At 45.4% G+C, this 18,272-nt stretch overlaps 1 protein-coding gene and 1 long non-coding RNA gene across 2 annotated transcripts; one reads left to right on the top strand and one right to left on the bottom strand.

The window, feature by feature from the left end:
- The first annotated feature begins 256 nt into the window (after positions 1 to 256).
- On the top strand, positions 257 to 2,779 carry LOC106560603 (uncharacterized). The gene is made up of 3 exons (XR_001318626.2): positions 257 to 724; positions 1,011 to 1,088; positions 1,304 to 2,779. It is a non-coding gene; the product is annotated as an uncharacterized lncRNA (long non-coding RNA).
- Positions 2,780 to 10,911: 8,132 nt separating this feature from the next.
- On the bottom strand, positions 10,912 to 17,995 carry ahsg1 (alpha-2-HS-glycoprotein 1). Its single transcript, XM_014123620.2, has 7 exons — positions 17,693 to 17,995; positions 14,320 to 14,430; positions 13,309 to 13,393; positions 12,989 to 13,155; positions 12,386 to 12,502; positions 11,729 to 11,803; positions 10,912 to 11,606 (listed from the first exon to the last, which is right to left on the bottom strand). Exons 1-7 carry the CDS (start codon positions 17,912 to 17,914, stop codon positions 11,190 to 11,192), a joined length of 1,194 nt encoding a protein of 397 aa, XP_013979095.1. The 5' UTR covers positions 17,915 to 17,995; the 3' UTR covers positions 10,912 to 11,189.
- Positions 17,996 to 18,272: the final 277 nt, after the last annotated feature.

Genomic DNA, 18,272 nt, shown 5'->3' with positions numbered 1-18,272 from the left:
CCGGGTAGCCATTTGATTAGCTGTTCAGGAGTCTGTCTTATGGCTTAGGGGTAGAAGCTGTTTAGAAGCCTCTTGGACCTAGACTTGGCGCTCCGGTACCGCTTGCCGTGCAGTAGCAGAGAGAACATTCTATGACTAGGGTGGCTGGAGTCTTTGACTATTTTTAGGGCCTTCCTCTGACACCGCCTGGTATAGAGGTTCTGGATGACAGGAAGCTTGGCCCCAGTGATGGGCGTATGCACTACCCTCTGTAGTGGCTTGGTCGGAGGCAGAGCAGTTGCCATACCAGGCAGGGCATCGTTAAGGGGGGGAAACATGAATGACTCATGGCTCCTAGCCTGGTAGGGGACCCTAAATGTTGAGAAAATTATTTGTTTATCATTTAAAAAATGTTAGACAAATAAATCTGTGATGAAAATTAAAACCTATAACTATAGTCAGATCAGACATCTCTACCCAACCATCCCGTTTGTACCCCCCATAATGCACATGGTTTGGTCCATTCTCCACGAGGAGAAATAAGAAATACCGCTGATCTGACAGTTGCTCCGCCATGTAGCCTAAGCATTCAGGAGAATTAAACACTATGCCCCCCTCAAAAACGAAATTGGGTTTCCAAAAAGGGAAAGAAAAGAAACAGAGACAAATACAGCAAAATTCTGGAAAAAAATTACTCACTACATTTTTTTCCCAGAAAAAAAAAACGAGGAGAAGGATTTGAGTGGTAAGTCAGTGCAGACGGCCTGCCGAACTTAGTAGCCTAGCTAGCCAATATAGCTAGCCTGATAGCCTTCTAACTACAGGTAACGGCCTACCGTGGACTCACTCAGCTTGGTCAGAGCAGTAATTATTAACATAATGTTGCTGAGCTACCACTACCAGCTATGGCTAGCTAATTAGCTATTATTTAGCTATTATTATAACTGTATTCCCCAATATGTGCGTGATATATGTTAGCTAGCTAGACTAAAATTAAAACCTAACATGTAGCTTACCTATCCATACTGTAGATGCTACTACTACTACTGCTGTAAACAAATATCCCAACGTGTGCCCCCTACATGAAGTTGAAACAGCGGACGTTGGAGGTGAGGCAGTTGTTTTGTAGCAGTAGCAAAGCTTGACCATTTTTAAATTATAAAGCTAGACACATGATGACTTAGACATACTTGAATACGTATTCTATGTAATATGTATACAATTAAAACGTTATTTTTTCTTTCAGTAGTAGATTTTTAGTATGGTAATCTTTTGTAGGAGCGAACATTAAACCTAAAATTCCCTTTGTTTATTCACTTCCTAGTGCCTAGAGAGCCCCAGGTAGGCGGAATCTCAGCAGAAAGCTGTCAGACAGACTCTGATGCAAAGGAGAGCAGGAAGGATGAAGAGGAGTTTAAGAGTAGCAGCAGTGCCAGTGAAGGACTGATAGAAGAGATTGAACAAGCAAGTAATAAGGAAAAGGAAAAGTATGGACAGATTCGAAGTGAGGAAGATGAGGTTTTAGATGATCCAGCACTGTGGCCAGAGAAAGTACAAGACCATGAAAGATAAGCTATTGTTCGCAGACTAGCCAACAGGTGTGGTGAGGAGACAGAACTGTATAAAATCATGCCCCCAGACTCAGAAGGCAAGCCATTCCCCAACTATTTACAGTACTACAGTAAGTCAGCAAATGGAAGAGAAAAGGTGCAGAGAGACTGGCTTATTTAAAGTAAGAGTGTAAAGGCATTATATTGCATTCCATGTGTTCTTTTTTCTCATCAGCAAAGTAAACCATCGCCAGGTTATCTGAATATTAATGATGGATATAAGATATCCATCAGATATAGACAGCTGCAGAAACGGATCCAGTCAGAAATGTATAAAAACAGGATTTTGGATTTTGGATATTTAGCATCTAGGAATCTGCCATTCTGGGGGAAATCCCTCAATCTTAATGATGTGCATAGTGGACATTACCTAGGCTTACTGGAACTGTTGTCAAATTATGACCCGTTATTACGTCAGCACTTACAGGAAGTCAGGGACAAAAAGAAAGGACTGACTCATTACCTCAGCCCTGAGAGCCAAAACGAAGATAAAAGCACACAAAGATAAAATAATTGAACGTTTTCTTGAATTTAAAAGACAGGCAGTGACATTTCTGAAATGATTTTGAGTGCATTGGAAGGGCATGGTATTGACATAGCAGATTGCCCTGGTCAAGGCTATGATAATGGTGCAAATATGTCAGGGAAAGGGAAGGGAGTTCAAGCACCCATACTGCAAAAGAATCCACTGGCCACATACTCACCTTGTGCCTCCAATACTCTTAATCTTGTGGTTGTACATGCAGCTTAGTCGTTCCCAGAAGTGTCAACCTTTTTTGGCTGTGTGAATAATCTTTACAATCTGTTCAGTGCCAGCCCAGAGCGATGGGCCATTCACAAGGAAAAGACTGGCTGCTGTCTTTAACCGCCTTTCAGACATGGGATGGAGTGTGCCGTATTGCTGCGGTCGGACCAGTGGACCAACTCGTTTACTGTCTATCATCAAGGCCCTAGACATGCTTCTTGCTACCTGCAGCCTGACAAACGAAGCCAAATCTGAGGCAAAAGGTCTGAAAAGCTACTTCATGTCTTTCAAGACAGTCTTCCTGCTCACTTTCTGGGTAAAAGATTTGCAGTGTATTGAGAATAGAAGCCTAATTCTTCAGTCAGGAAATATTTCTCTGTACACTGAAGCACCTCACAATAAGGCACTGCAGGAAGAAATACAGGCTCTGTGTAATCAATGGGACGCTCTTCTGGCAGAAGCCTCCATGGTGGCAAATGAAATGGGTGGTACTACTCAGTTTCTCTGTGAACAGAGAAGCCGCCAGAAAAAAAGAAAACGTTTCCCTGACGAGACTGAAGATGACATAGCAGATGAACAGAAGTCAGACACTGGATTTCGTGTTTAATGTGGCTCTAGATAGTATAATCAGTCAGTTGGACATGCGGTTCCAGACTATTGCAGCTATATGCAAGGAGTTTTCACCAATACTTACATTTAGGAAAATGACTGAAAACCAAATTCGTGTATCTTGCCACAAATTGAGAAACAAGTACTCCAAAGATCTCACAGATGGATTTGAAAATGAAGTGTGACATAAAGACGATATATGGTGCCACTTTTTCAGATGGTCTTTCTCCTGTAGAAATCCTGAATGCCATCCACAAGATGCAGCTAAAGAGCATTTTTGGAGAAGTGGGCATTGCACTGCAAATTTTCTGTACAATGCCTGTAACAGTTGATGGAGGTGAACGTGCTTTCAGTAAGCTGAAACTTATAAAGAACTATCTAAGCTCTACAATGTGCCAAGACAGGTTGAACAGCCTTGCCATCCTTTCATATGAACACCAGTTAGCTAGAAAATGTAACTTTAAAGACATTATAAATGAGTCTGCTCACAAGAAGGTTCGATGCTGGGTTCTTGGTGCAGTGTAACATCTGAGTTTTGTTTACAGGGAACAAACACAAGGACAAATGCCTTAACCTGTTTTACCCAAGCCTGCCTGGGGATGGGCAAAATAATGTCAGAGTATTTTCTGCTATGGTTTATCTCCTGTTGAACTTACTCAGGAATGCCCACATAATGTCTTGACACTACAGTTGTAGTTTCACAGATGCTTGTTCTCTGTAGGTACCACATTTATGCCTGCAGTCCACATAGTTCAGGAAAAAATGTTATTTTGGGTATGTTATTTAGGCATATATTTAGGATTTATGCATAGGGCAGAAGAGGGGTAGCCTTGTTTATAAGAATTGTTAATAAATTCTTTAATCTGAAACATGGATCATTAGTCATTTATTCATTAAAAGCTTTTGTTAACATTAGTAACCACACGTTTTTGCAATACTGTTCGTGTAGGCAAAAGATGAAGGTGGAAACTAGAATCTGTACAATTGTAGTATAGAGCAGCAGAAGCTAATAGTTATGTCACGACTTCCGCAGAAGTCGGTCCCTCTCCTTGTTCGGGCGGCGTTCAGCCGGCCTTCTAGCCATCGCCAATCCACTTTTCATTTTCCATTTGTTTTGTCTTTGTTTTACACACCTGGTTTCAATTCCCCAATTACATGTTCATTATTTAACCCTCTGTTTTCCCCATGGTTTTTGTGGTTGTTTGTTTTATGTATTTCGGTCCTTTTGCGTGGGCTTGTTATTACTATATGTACTTGGTAATTTTGAGTGAAGTTACTTTTCTTACTCATCTCTGCTGTCCTGCGCCTGACTCCTCTGCACCAGCTACACCCAGACCATTACAGAAACATGCACCCCAAAATGGAGTCAGCAGGAGCAAACAACCCCCCTTTTGCGGTTGAGGAGCGCGTCCAGCAGCATGCAACCATGTTGCAACATCTTGGCACTGCCATGGATCGCGTGCTGCAGACAATGGACCGATGGGAAAGAGGAGGAGTTCTGCCAGCGCCTCCAACGGCACCACTACAACAGCCACCACCGTTCACCCCTCCTTCACCCGGTCCCAGTGGGATTCGGCTTGCGCTCCCGAGGGATTATGATGGGACAGCTGCTGGATGCCAGGGGTTCCTACTCCAGCTGGAACTCTACCTGGCGACCGTCCACCCGGCTCCTTCGGGACGTGAGAGCTTGTCCGCCCTCGTCTCCTGTCTCTCAGGGAAAGCCCTGGAGTGGGCCAACGCCGTATGGGGGGAAGGAGAAGCGGTGTTGGACCATTACGCGGAGTTCACCTTTCGCTTTCGGGAAGTTTTCGACCACCTGCCTGAGGGTAGAGCGGCGGGTGAACGTCTGTTCCACTTGAGGCAGGGGACGAGGAGCTCACAGGAGTTCGCCTTGGACTTCCGGACCCTGGCCGCCAGCACGGGATGGAATCACAGGGCCCTGATCGATCACTACCGGTGCAGTCTGCGCGAGGACTTCTGTCGGGAGTTGGCCTGCAGGGATACCACTCTGACGTTTGACCAGCTGGTGGACCTGTCCATCCGGCTGGATAACCTGCTGGCTACCCGCGGACGTCTGGATCGGGGCCTGTCAGTTCCATCCCCCAGCACCATCGCTCCGACGCCCATGGAGCTGGGAGGTGCTACGCTTAGGGCGACCGGAGGAGGGGCTGTTCCCTATACCATCTGTGTCCGCAGAGGGCACACTGCTGGTCGGTGCTGGGGAGGTTCCTCTGGAAGTCGAGACAGCAGGTGAGTCGGCACCAGGCTCACTCAGAGCCCCCTGTTGCTCACATGTTTTTGTATGGTTACGCAGGAGGGTCACAGAGAGAGAATTTGTTTTTTCCTTATTGATTCTCCTGCGTTTCCCGTGGTGCTGGGCATACCCTGGGTGGCCTGTCATGACCCCACTATTTTGTGGAAACAGAGTGCTCGGGGAGGTATTTAGGAGTTTCCGTCGGTGCTACTATGGTGGTAAGTCTAGAACAGGTCTCCACCGTGCGCATCCCCTCTGAATATGCCGATTTGGCTCTCGCCTTCTGTAAGAAGAAGGCGACTCAATTACCACCCCATCGACGGGGTGGTAATTGTGCGATAAATCTCCTGGTAGACGCAGCACTTCCCAGGAGTCACGTGTATCCTCTGTCACAGGAGGAGACGGCGGCTATGGAAACATATGTCTTCGAATCCCTTGGGCAGGGGTACATTCGGCCCTCCACTTCACCTGCCTCTTCGAGTTTCTTTTTTGTGAAGAAGAAGGATGGAGGTCTGCGCCCGTGCATTGACTATCAAGGGATCAACCAAATCACTGAGGTATAGCTACCCGCTGCCTCTCATCGCCAGTGCGATAGAGTCAATGCACAGGGCGCGCTTCTTCACAAAATTGGATCTCAGGAGCGCTTACAACCTGGTGCGTATCCGGGAGGGTGACTGACGAGTGGAAGATGGCATTTAGTACCATCTCAGGGCACTATGAGTACCTCGTCATGCTGTACGGGTTGATGAATGCTCCATCAGTCTTCCAGGCATTTGTAGACAAGATTTTCCAGGACCTGCACGAGCAGGGTGTAGTGGTGTATATCGGCGACATTCTGTTATACCCCGCTACACGCGCCGAGCATGTGTCCCTGGTGCGCAGAGTGCTTGGTCGCCTGTTGGAGCATGACCTGTACGTCAAGGCTGAGAAATGTCTGTTCTTCCAACAGTCCGTCTCCTTCCTAGGGTACCGCATTTCCACGTCAGAGGTGGAGATGGAGAGTGACCGCATTTCAGCCGTGCGTAATTGGCCGACTCCCACCACGGTAAAGGAAGTGCAGCGGTTTCTAGGGTTTGCCGACTACTACCGCCGACCTTTACAAGTTAGTACATTTAATAACACATATTGATCAGTACGTTATTTTAATCTGAAACATTCTGATTTCCATGTTAGGGGACCGGTAGTTTTTTTTTCATAGGGCCCCAAAATTCTGGCAACGCCCCTTCCAGGCAGTGATGCAACCCGTCAGGATGCTCTCGATGGTGCAGCTGTAAAACCTTTTGAGGATCTGAGGACCCATGCCAAATCTTTTCAGTCTCTTGAAGGGGAATAGAATAGAATTGTCGTGCCCTCTTCACAACTGTCTTGGTGTGCTTGGACCACCTCACGGGAAAAACATTTTAGTACCCCCCCCTCTTGACAACGGAGAGAAACATTTACATTTTAAAGTGAATTTCCTGCAATTCTACACATTTTGCCATGGGGTGGAGAGACATTTTTATTATTTTTTATAAAAAATGTAATGCAATTTTCAGTTTTGAAGCAAATTTCCTGCAATTCTACACATTATGCCATGTTAGTGATATCTGAGTGAGAGTGTGTATTCTACTGTTCTAACTCTCAACAGGTAATTGACCCCGACTGAGCAAGGCTCAGATCAACATGGCAGTGTCTCATAGCTGCTATTTTTTCTAAATGTTTTTCTGTATAAGGGGCTACATAAACCTTTCCATACCTCCATATCACACACTCACAAACTGAAAACATAACGTGTGTACAATTCATTGGTTAGAGAGAGGTCTCAAATATCACTTTCATTTGGAAAAACTTGTCAATAATCAACTGACTGGCTTTCTTGATGTCTATAGTATTCTCTCCAGTATGCAGTCTGGTTTCCACTCAGATTATGGATGTGTCACTGCAACCTTAAAGGTCCTCAATGACGTCACCATTGCCCTTGACTCTAAGCAATGTTGTGCTGATATTTTTATTGACTTGGCCAAAGCTTTTGATACGGTAGAGCATTTCATTCTTGTGGGCTGGCTAAGGAGTATTGGTGTCTCTGAGGGGTCTTTGGCCTGGTTTGCTAACTACCTCTTTCAAAGAGTGCAGTGTATAAAGTCAGAAAATCTGCTGTCTCAGCCACTGCCTGTCACCAAGGGAGTACCCAAAGGCTCAATCCTAGGCCCCAATCTCTTCTCATTTTACATCAACAACATAGCTCAGGCAGTAGGAAGCTCTCTCATCCATTTATATGCAGATGATACAGTCTTATACTCAGCTGGCCACTCCCTGGATTTTGCGTTAAATGCTCTACAACAAAGCTTTCTTAGTGTCCAACAAGCTTTCTCTACCCTTAACCTTGTTCTGAACACCTCCAAAACAAAGGTCATGTGGTTTGGTAAGAAGAATGCCCCTCTTCCCACAGGTGTTATTACTACCTCTGAGGGTTTAGAGCTTGAGGTAGTCACCTCATACAAGTGCTTGGGAGTATGGCTAGACGGTACACTGTCCTTCTCTCAGCACATATCAAAGCTGCAGGCTAAAGTTAAATCTAGACTTGGCTTCCTCTATTGTATAATCGCTCCTCTTTCACCCCAGCTGGAAAACTAACCCTGCTTCAGATGACCATCCTACCCATGCTAGATTACAGAGACATAATTTATAGATCGTCAGGTAAGGGTGTTCTCGAGCGGCTAGATGTTCTTTACCATTCAGCCATCAGATTTGCCACCAATGCTCCTAAAAGGACACATCATTGCACTCTATACTCCTCTGTAAACTGGTCATCTCTGTATACCTGCCGCAAGACCCACTGGTTGATGCTTATTTATAAAACCTTCTTAGGCCTCACTCCCCCCTATCTGAGATATCTACTGCAGCCCTCATCCTCCACATACAACACCCGTTCTACCAGTCACATTCTGTTAAAAGTCCCCAAAGCACACACGTCCCTGGGTCGCTCCTCTTTTCAGTTTGCTGCAGCTAGCGACTGGAAGGAGCTGCAACAAACACTCAAACTGAACAGTTTTATCTCAATCTCTTCATTCAAAGACTCAATCATGGACACGATTACTGACAGTTGTGGCTGCTTTGTGTGATGTAATGTTGTCTCTACCTTCTTGACCTTTGTGCTGTTGTCTGTGCCCAATAATGTTTGTACCATGTTTTGTGCTGCTACCATGTTGTGTTGCTACCATGTTGTGTTGCTAACATGTTGTTATGTTGTGTTGCTACCATGTTGTTGTTATGTTGTGTTGCTACCATGCTGTGTTGTCATGTGTTGCTGCCTTGCTATTTTATTGTCTTAGGTCTCTCTTTAGGTAGTGTTGTGTTGTCTCTCTTGTTGTGATGTGTGTTTTGTCCTATATTTATATTGTATTTTTTATTTTTTTAATCCCAGGCCCCCGTCCCTGCAGGAGGCCTTTTGCCTTTTGGTAGGCCGTCATTGTAAATAATAATTTGTTCTTAATTGACTTGCCTAGTTAAATAAAGGTTACATAAAATAAAAATAACATTTGTATCCCCTGTAGCTTTAGAATCACAGCAAAGTTGGTTCCTGTTTCAGTCATGTCTTTGGCCACGTTCGTGTGGTTCAAACAAAAACATCCTAATGATTGACAAATAGTACCTCCCATAATGCAGGTGATTGCTGAATGGTGATGTTGATGTGATGCAACTGCAGCGATTTGAAGGTGACTTCATCAAAAACTGCATGACCTTCCATCACATGATTTGTGTAAAGTTCATGCAGTCGACATGTAGTCGCAAAGTCTGTATTTTTTTTTTTTACCATAATGCAACACACTTTAAAAGGCTGTGACAATTGACAAAAGTGATCCGCTAGAACGCGCCCTGTGTCCTCTACCAGCAGGGGACACACTGGCTGTGTTCGAGCAGTGGTGTAAAGTACTTAAGTAAAAATACTTTAAAGTACTACTTAAGTAGTTTTTGGGGTATTTACTTTACTATTTATATTTCTGACAACTTTTACTTCACTACATTCCTAAAGAAAATAATATACTTTTTTACTCCATACATTTTCCCTGACACCCAAAAGTACTTGTTACATTTTGAATGCTTAGCAGGAAAGAAAAATGGTCCAATTCACACAAGAGAACATCCCTACTGTCTCTGATCTGGCGGACTCACTAAACACACATGTTTAGTTTGTCAATTATGTCTGAGTGTTGGAGTGTGTCCATGGCTATCAGTACATTTAAAAAAATATATAATAATAAATGTTGCCATCTGGTTTGCTTAATATAAGGAATTTGAAATGATTTATTCTTTTACTTTTGATACTTTAGTATATTTTAACAATTACATTTAGTCTCGATACTTAAGTATATTTAAAACTAAATACTTTTAGACTTATACTCAAGTAGTATTTTACTGGGTGACTTTCACTTTTACTTGAGTCATTTTCTATTAAGGCATCTTTACTTTTACTACAGTATGACAATTGGGTACTTTTTCCACCACTGCATATACGAGAGGGTCAAAACCGCAATGTATCATGGGTAAATTGTGACTGATTGACTGATCTACAAATAATGAGTCGTTACTTATGATGCAAGGTGATTCGTAGATCAGTCAGTCGGTAGTGCAGTCGTTTTGATGCTCTCCAACATGGCCAGTCTTTTCACGACACTTTGATACAAAGTGATTTTCGTAGCAGATTAGAAGAGCTAACCCTAACCCTTTTCCTAACCTTAACCTCAGTCCTAAACTGATACGTTAATTTTTCCTAGCAGGTTAGTAGAATTAACTTTGGTATCGAAGTGCCGTGAAGAGTGTTTCCCCAACCAGCAGGAAAATAAGTGACAAAATGGATTGTAATGATGCAACCGACCACCTGATGGAGCCAGAGACACGTTTAACAGAGAAGCTCTGTTCTAGAACTGCCTAGTTTGTTGTGGTCTGACAAAATGGTGGGAAATTATGCAAACATATTATCAGTAATTTCCAGTAAATCTAGTTTAATTGGTGTAAGCTTAATTGGTTTAAACATCAAAACTAGGTTTCAAGTGAGAATTTGGCAGGTCTGAAGCCAAAAATAAAATAAATGATTGCCTACTTCAACCATATTTTATTTTTGCAACAAAAAAAAAGTTGTGTGTAGTTCCAGTAGTTAGCTACACCGCTGCATGGCAACAAAAAGTAACTAACTACTGATAAAAATGACCAAGGTTTAAATTTTGTTCAACTACCACCAAGCAACTGCAAAGTCTAGTTAAATTACTAGTTGAACTACATGTCATTCACTACTACCAAACACTGATATGTCTCTCATTTGTTAAATAAAGAAGGATTTTCAGAGGTTCTTTAGCTTGCTATGCTGAAAGTGGATCCACCAATCGAAAACAAGAGGATTAAATGATAGTTACATATCTGGATAATTGCTTTTCATGCATAAACTTGATTGATTTCTAGAGATACGGGAGTGACTTAACTTCTCCATGTCATGTTAGCATAGTGCTTACCCCACGAACAAGGCCATGTGCCGTGTGTCATTGTACTGAGCCGTTACTTTGACCCACAGTGGTTAAGCTAACTATGACCTTAATGGACTTGGTATAACAGCTTATTAGTGTGTGTGTGTGTGTGTGTGTGTGTGTGTGTGTGTGTGTGTGTGTGCCTGTGCCTGTGCTTGTCCTCTAGTTAGTCATAAATATCTCAGTACATTGGTATCATCAAGTACAGTACATTAGTGTCACTAAGTAGTTTATTAATAAAAAATAAAAAAAATGTCATCCAAGAATGTCACAGACTCAAGCTGGTTTTAACAGAGAGAATCCGTAGCTGAAATGCCATGACTGCAGTAGAAGCCAGAAAAGACAACAGATCATTTAATTTGCAGTAAAGTACATAGTTACTGTACTTATTATTGGCATTATTTCAACCATGGTGGCAAAACTACTTATGAATATGTGTACGTCAACCTGATTTCAGCCATCCTCCATTTAGAAATGTTATCGGAATACTGACATTATGCCTTGACATGTGGGGGATGACCCTCGCCCAGAACGTGTGTAGGGTGGGGTGGTAGAGAGTGCCTTGGGGGTGGCCCATGGCCATGGGGGCGAGGATATGGGTGGGGGTGATGGGGGGGTGGGAAGGGGCAAAGAGGGTGGATAGAGGGGGGGATTTTCACAAAGCCGTGGCAGTGGGGGAAGGGGAACTCTCCATGGGGACCAGGGGGTGGGTTATGGGGACCAGGGGGTGGAACTTCGTCGCCTGGAGGTGGGCCACCAGGGCGTTCTGGGAAACCTGGTAGTGGGCCTGGTTTGCCTGGCTTCTGTACCCAGGGAGGGAGGTGATGTTTGATGCCAGGATGGATGTGGTGTCCGGAGCGGTGTGGTGGGTGTCCACACTCCCTTCCAGGGGTACGGGGAGAACTGGCGTTCTGCCATGGAAACAACAAAAGGAACCAAGTTTGAATTGACAGACGTTAGAGAAGGGCTGGCACCATATTTTGTAATTATATATTTTCGGGATGTATTTATGTGAGTGTTAAAAGTGGCTTACAAGAGCTTCATAGATCTCACAGTCGACATCCACCTGGCCATTCCCCAGCAGTGTGGATTTACAGAGCCCATGGCGCTAGAGAAAGAGAGAGACAGCAGACAGAGACCAAAGTCAGAGACAGAGACCCGAGACCGGAGACAGAGACCCGTTACCAAAGTCAGAGACCAGAGACCCGAGACCGGAGACAGAGACCCGTTACCAAAGTCAGAGACCAGAGACCCGAGACCGGAGACAGAGACCCGTTACCAAAGTCAGAGACAGAGACCCGAGGCCAGAGACAGAGACCCGTTACCAAAGTCAGAGACAGAGGCCAGAGACCCGAGACAGAGACCAAAGTCAGAGACCGAGACCCGTTACCAAAGTCAGAGACCGAGACCCGTTACCAAAGTCAGAGACAGAGACCAGAGACAGAGACCCGTTACCAAAGTCAGAGACAGAGACCAGAGACAGAGACCCGTTACCAAAGTCAGAGACAGAGGCCAGAGACAGAGACCCGAGACAGAGACCAAAGTCAGAGACCGAGACCGGAGACAGAGACAGAGACCAAAGTCAGAGACAGAGCGGAGACAGGAGACCAGAGTATGATGATGGTAATACGTGAGGAGTGAGTATGATGAGTATGAGTACGATGAGGAGGAGGGTAGCTAGTTGCCTTACAGCTTTATCGGGGCACAGTGGCTTGCAGGCCTGTGTATCTATCCTGCTCTTGGCATTACACTCAGTCTCCACGATGGCCAACTCAGCGTTGTAGTACATTCCAGTCATCATCATGTACTAGGAAAGGGAGAGAGACATGACTTACAGATGTAGGATCTTCATTTGATCACTTTATTGCAGGAGAACTGGAAATGTAAAACTGGTAGTGTATTTGAGGTTTAAAAAGGCATTTGAAGTTTGTAATTTCCACTTTGAAATTTCAGACTTAATTTTTCTACAAAAATGTCCATTCATTATAATCTACATAATAATTTACATTTTCTGTTGCTGCAGGATTATTTTCCTGCTGTAGCAAACTGGCTCAAATTAGGATCCTACATCTGTACAGGTTTAGACAGACAGGGGAGACCTACTTGATTTCCCAAACAAACACTCCAAATAGCATGTTACACTGTTGGCAGTGGTAGGATTCCTTGAACACTCTAAGCAGTGTGTTACATAATTTCAGACTTATCCCTGAAACAGTGATCGGTTTTGACTAGATAGGACTTGGATTGTGTACCCAGAGAAGTACAGGGAGAGAATCCTAATACATCACCATACCCCAGATGTTATCCTCCCTACTTCCATCAGTTTGAAGTAGGAGGTGTAGTTATGGTCCATGTTGAACTGCCTGAGGCCTGCCTTCACACTCTCTAGGCCCTCGGGGCTATGCAGGGGCAGCAGAGTGGGGCAGTCCGGACACATTCTGACGATCTTCTCAGGAGAAACTTCATCAAATCAAATTAAATTTGATTAAAAAATGCACACAACCATTTTTCTCGGTAGACTTACTCACTTACTGTACTGCGTATAAAAAAAGGACACATGTACTGTGTTTTTTGGTGGCGTGCGCTGCTGTAGACTAGGGTAACGTTAGATACCTGGTTCAGTGTTGCAGGAGTGTTTAGAGACCTCTGTAATGCCTTCTGTGATGCTCAGGGTCACATTGCAGTGGGCATTCACTTGCTGCATGAGGGAAACACAATATACATTTCTGCTTAGTCATCTGTTTCTACAGGTGCCTCTCTCTACAGGATTGGCATGTACCACTACAGGTGTCTCTCTCTACAGGATTGGCATGTACCACTACAGGTGTCTCTCTCTACAGGACTGGCATGTACCACTACAGGTGTCTCTCTCTACAGGACTGGCATGTACCACTACAGGTGTCTCTCTCTACAGGACTGGCATGTACCACTACAGGTGCCTCTCTCAACAGGACGGGCATGTACCACTACAGGTGTCTCTCTCTACAGGACTGGCATGTACCACTACAGGTGTCTCTCTACAGTACTGGCATGTACCACTACAGGTGTCTCTCTCTACAGGACTGGCATGTACCACTACAGGTGTCTCTCTCTACAGGACTGGCATGTACCACTACAGGTGTCTTTCTCTACAGGACTGGCATGTACCACTACAGGTGTCTCTCTCTACAGGACTGGCATGTACCTCTACAGGACGGGCATGTACCACTACAGGTGTCTTTCTCTACAGGACTGGCATGTACCACTACAGGTGCCTCTTTCTACAGGACTGGCATGTACCACTACAGGTGTCTCTCTCTACAGGACTGGCATGTACCACTACAGGTGTCTCTCTCTACAGGACTGGCATGTACCACTACAGGTGTCTCTCTCTACAGGACTGGCATGTACCACTACAGGTGTCTCTCTCTACAGGACTGGCATGTACCACTACAGGTGTCTCTCTCTACAGGACTGGCATGTACCACTACAGGTGTCTCTCTCTACAGGACTGGCATGTACCACTACAGGTGTCTCTCTCTACAGGACTGGCATGTACCACTACAGGTGTCTCTCTCTACAGGACTGGCATGTACCACTAATATTATTAAACGTCCGGTTGGACATTATTGTGTAGTGGCTTACCGTTTCATAATATTTACGGATGTCACACTCTTCAAAAGATTTTGGGTTGATGATGTGACAGGTTGTTTCCTGGAGGTCCAGTTCCAGGTGCAATTTACAGTCAGATTGACCCTGCAATAGAGAGAGGGTAGAGGAGAGATGAAGAGAGGGTAGAGGAGAGATGTAGAGGAGAGATGGAGAGAAGGTAGAGGAGAGATGGAGAGAAGGTAGAGGAGAGATGGAGAGAGGGTAGAGGAGACATGGAGAGAGGGTAGAGGAGAGATGGAGAGAGGGTAGAGGAGAGATGGAGAGAGGGTAGAGGAGAGATGGAGAGAAGGTAGAGGAGAGATGTAGAGGAGAGATGGAGAGAGGATAGAGGAGAGATGGAGAGAGGGTAGAGGAGAGATGGAGAGAGGATAGAGGAGAGATGGAGAGAGAATAGAGGAGAGATGGAGAGAGGGTAGAGGAGAGATGGAGAGAGGATAGAGGAGAGATGGAGAGAGAATAGAGGAGAGATGGAGAGAGTGTAGAGGAGAGATGGAGAGAGTGTAGAGGAGAGTGTAGAGGAGAGATGGAGAGAGAATAGAGGAGAGATGGAGAGAGTGTAGAGGAGAGATGGAGAGAGTGTAGAGGAGAGATGGAGAGAGTGTAGAGGAGAGATGGAGAGAGGGTAGAGGAGAGATGGAGAGAGGGTAGAGGAGAGATGAAGAGAGGGTAGAGGAGAGATGGAGAGAAGGTAGAGGAGAGATGGAGAGAGGGTAGAGGAGAGATGGAGAGAGGGTAGAGGAGACATGGAGAGAGGGTAGAGGAGAGATGATAGAGGAGAGATGGAGAGAGTGTAGAGGAGAGAGGGTAGAGGAGAGATGGAGAGAGGGTAGAGCGGAGATGGAGAGAGGGTAGAGGAGCGATGGAGAGAGGATAGAGGAGAGATGGAGAGAGGGTAGAGGAGAGATGGAGAGAGGGTAGAGGAGAGATGGAGAGAGAATAAAGGAGAGATGAAGACAAGGTGGAGGAGACATGGAGAGAGGGTAGAGGAGAGATGGAGAGAGAATAAAGGAGAGATGAAGAGAGGGTAGAGGAGACATGGAGAGAGGGTAGAGGAGAGATGGAGAGAGGGTAGAGGAGAGATGGAGAGAGAATAAAGGAGAGATGAAGAGAGGGTAGATGAGACATGGAGAGAGTGTAGAGGAGAGATGGAGAGAGGATAGAGGAGAGATGGAGAGAGGGTAGAGGAGAGATGGAAAGAGAATAAAGGAGAGATGAAGAGAGGGTAGAGGAGAGATGGAGAGAGGATAGAGGAGAGATGGAGAGAGGGTAGAGCGGAGATGGAGAGAGAATAAAGGAGAGATGAAGAGAGGGTAGAGGAGACATGGAGAGAGGGTAGATGAGAGATGGAGAGAGGGTAGAGCGGAGATGGAGAGAGAATAAAGGAGAGATGGAGAGAGGGTAGAGGAGAGATGGAGAGAGGATGGAGGAGAGATGGAGAGAGGGTAGAGGAGAGATGGAGAGAGGATGGAGGAGAGATGGAGAGATGGAGAGAGGGTAGAGGAGAGATGGAGAGAGGATGGAGGAGAGATGGAGAGAGGGTAGAGGAGAGATGGAGAGAGAATAAAGGAGAGATGAAGAGAGGGTAGAGGAGACATGGAGAGAGGGTAGAGCGGAGATGGAGAGAGGGTAGAGGAGAGATGGATAGAGGAGAGATGGAGAGAGGGTAGAGGAGAGATGGAGAGAGAATAAAGGAGAGATGAAGAGAGGGTAGAGGAGAGATGGAGAGAGGGTAGAGGAGAGATGGAGAGAGAATAAAGGAGAGATGGAGAGAGGGTAGAGGAGACATGGAGAGAGGGTAGATGAGAGATGGAGAGAGGGTAGAGGAGAGATGGAGAGAGAATAAAGGAGAGATGGAGAGAGGGTAGAGGAGACATGGAGAGAGGGTAGATGAGAGATGGAGAGAGTGTAGAGGAGAGATGGAGAGAGGATAGAGGAGAGATGGAGAGAGGGTAGAGGAGAGATGGAGAGAGAATAAAGGAGAGATGGAGAGAGGGTAGAGGAGACATGGAGAGAGGGTAGATGAGAGATGGAGAGAGGGTAGAGCGGAGATGGAGAGAGAATAAAGGAGACATGGAGAGAGGGTAGAGGAGAGATGGAGAGAGAATAAAGGAGACATGGAGAGAGGGTAGAGGAGAGATGGAGAGAGGGTAGAGGAGAGATGAAGAGAGGGTAGAGGAGACATGGAGAGAGAATAAAGGAGAGATGAAGAGAGGGTAGAGGAGACATGGACAGAGAATAAAGGAGAGATGAAGAGAGGGTAGAGCGGAGATGGAGAGAGAATAAAGGAGAGATGAAGAGAGGGTAGAGCGGAGATGGAGAGAGAATAAAGGAGAGATGAAGAGAGGGTAGAGCGGAGATGGAGAGAGAATAAAGGAGAGATGAAGAGAGGGTAGAGGAGACATGGAGAGAGAATAAAGGAGAGATGAAGAGAGGGTAGAGGATACATGGAGAGAGAATAAAGGAGAGATGAAGAGAGGGTAGAGCGGAGATGGAGAGAGAATAAAGGAGAGATGAGAGGGTAGAGGAGACATGGAGAGAGGGTAGAGGAGAGATGAAGAGAGGGTAGAGGAGAGATGAAGAGAGGGTAGAGGAGACATGGAGAGAGGGTAGAGGAGACATGGAGAGAGGGTAGAGGAGACATGGAGAGAGGGTAGAGGAGAGATGAAGAGAGGGTAGAGGAGACATGGAGAGAGGGTAGAGGAGACATGGAGAGAGGGTAGAGGAGACATGGAGAGAGGGTAGAGGAGACATGGAGAGAGGGTAGAGCGGAGATGGAGAGAGCGAGTTACACAGTGAAAATACGTTGACTATACTGTTTCCTCCCTTACTCTTGTTACCATATGTCTAGGAAGGAGAGAAAACACTGAAATAAGAATTGGAGAAGAAAGTAGAGAGAGAGGTCTTTTCATCTTAAAACTTTTGGAACATGAAATTAGTGACAAAAAGAGCTCATTCGTCATCTCTTCACACACTTTCATCAAGATCAACAAGTTCTGAGAGAAGAGAAATAAGATAAACTACTGTACGAGGCCTATCTTTCTCTCATTCCAAAATGCCCCCATACCAATGACGGCGTCCCAGTGGTCTGAAGTGTGTCTGATGCACAGTGCAGAAAAAGGAATGGCAACTAATAAAGGAAACCCCCTGAGAGTACTGAGATGCAGTCCAGTCTAAAGATACCACAATCCCAACAAACACCATGTAAGCCCCCCATCAACCCCTGACCCCTACACCCTTTTACAGCCCCCCCATCAACCCCTGACCCCTACACTCCTTTACAGCCCCCACCATCAACCCCTGACCCCTACACCCTTTTGCAGCCCCCCCCCCTTCCTCCTGCACCCACCTTCTCCACTGTGCTGGAGGTTATGTTACTGAGCTGGAACTTGTATCCATGGAAATGTTTGTTGTTGATGCTGAGCATGGCCAACCTCGCCCCTGGCTCTTTTTCGTTCTCATCGCAGCTCCAGTGGCGTCCACTGGTGTCCCGCGTTGGCACACTGGCACAGTTCAGTGCACACACTGTCAGGACGGATAGAATAACCAGTCCCCTCATAGTAGCGCACATTGAATAATGGGGCACGGCAGCCTGAGGCACTTATTTATACAAACTACGGTCTGTATGGTTAACCGTAACAGGAGGGAGATAACAAGAGTATAGGCTCAGACTGCTTTCTGCATGCTGCCAAAGTCAATGCAAAGTAAACAGAGGACAACAGGTTTCTGGGCAAGTTTGTGTCATTGACAGTGTTGCGAAATTGATCACTCAAAATGCTGGGAATATGTTTTGTCACATATTTACTTTTGTCAATATGTGTCACTTTTGTCATTTTTCGTCAAACTTCTAATATCTTTTTTAAGGGTTTACAGATGGTTGTATATTAGAAAATCCAATGCCAACAATGTGAACTTTGTACTCTAGGCTT

This window comes from Salmo salar, chromosome ssa10 (genome assembly GCF_905237065.1).
Source record: "Salmo salar chromosome ssa10, Ssal_v3.1, whole genome shotgun sequence".
NCBI classification, from domain to species: domain Eukaryota; kingdom Metazoa; phylum Chordata; class Actinopteri; order Salmoniformes; family Salmonidae; genus Salmo; species Salmo salar.
This window is presented reverse-complemented; position numbering and strand designations above follow the sequence as displayed.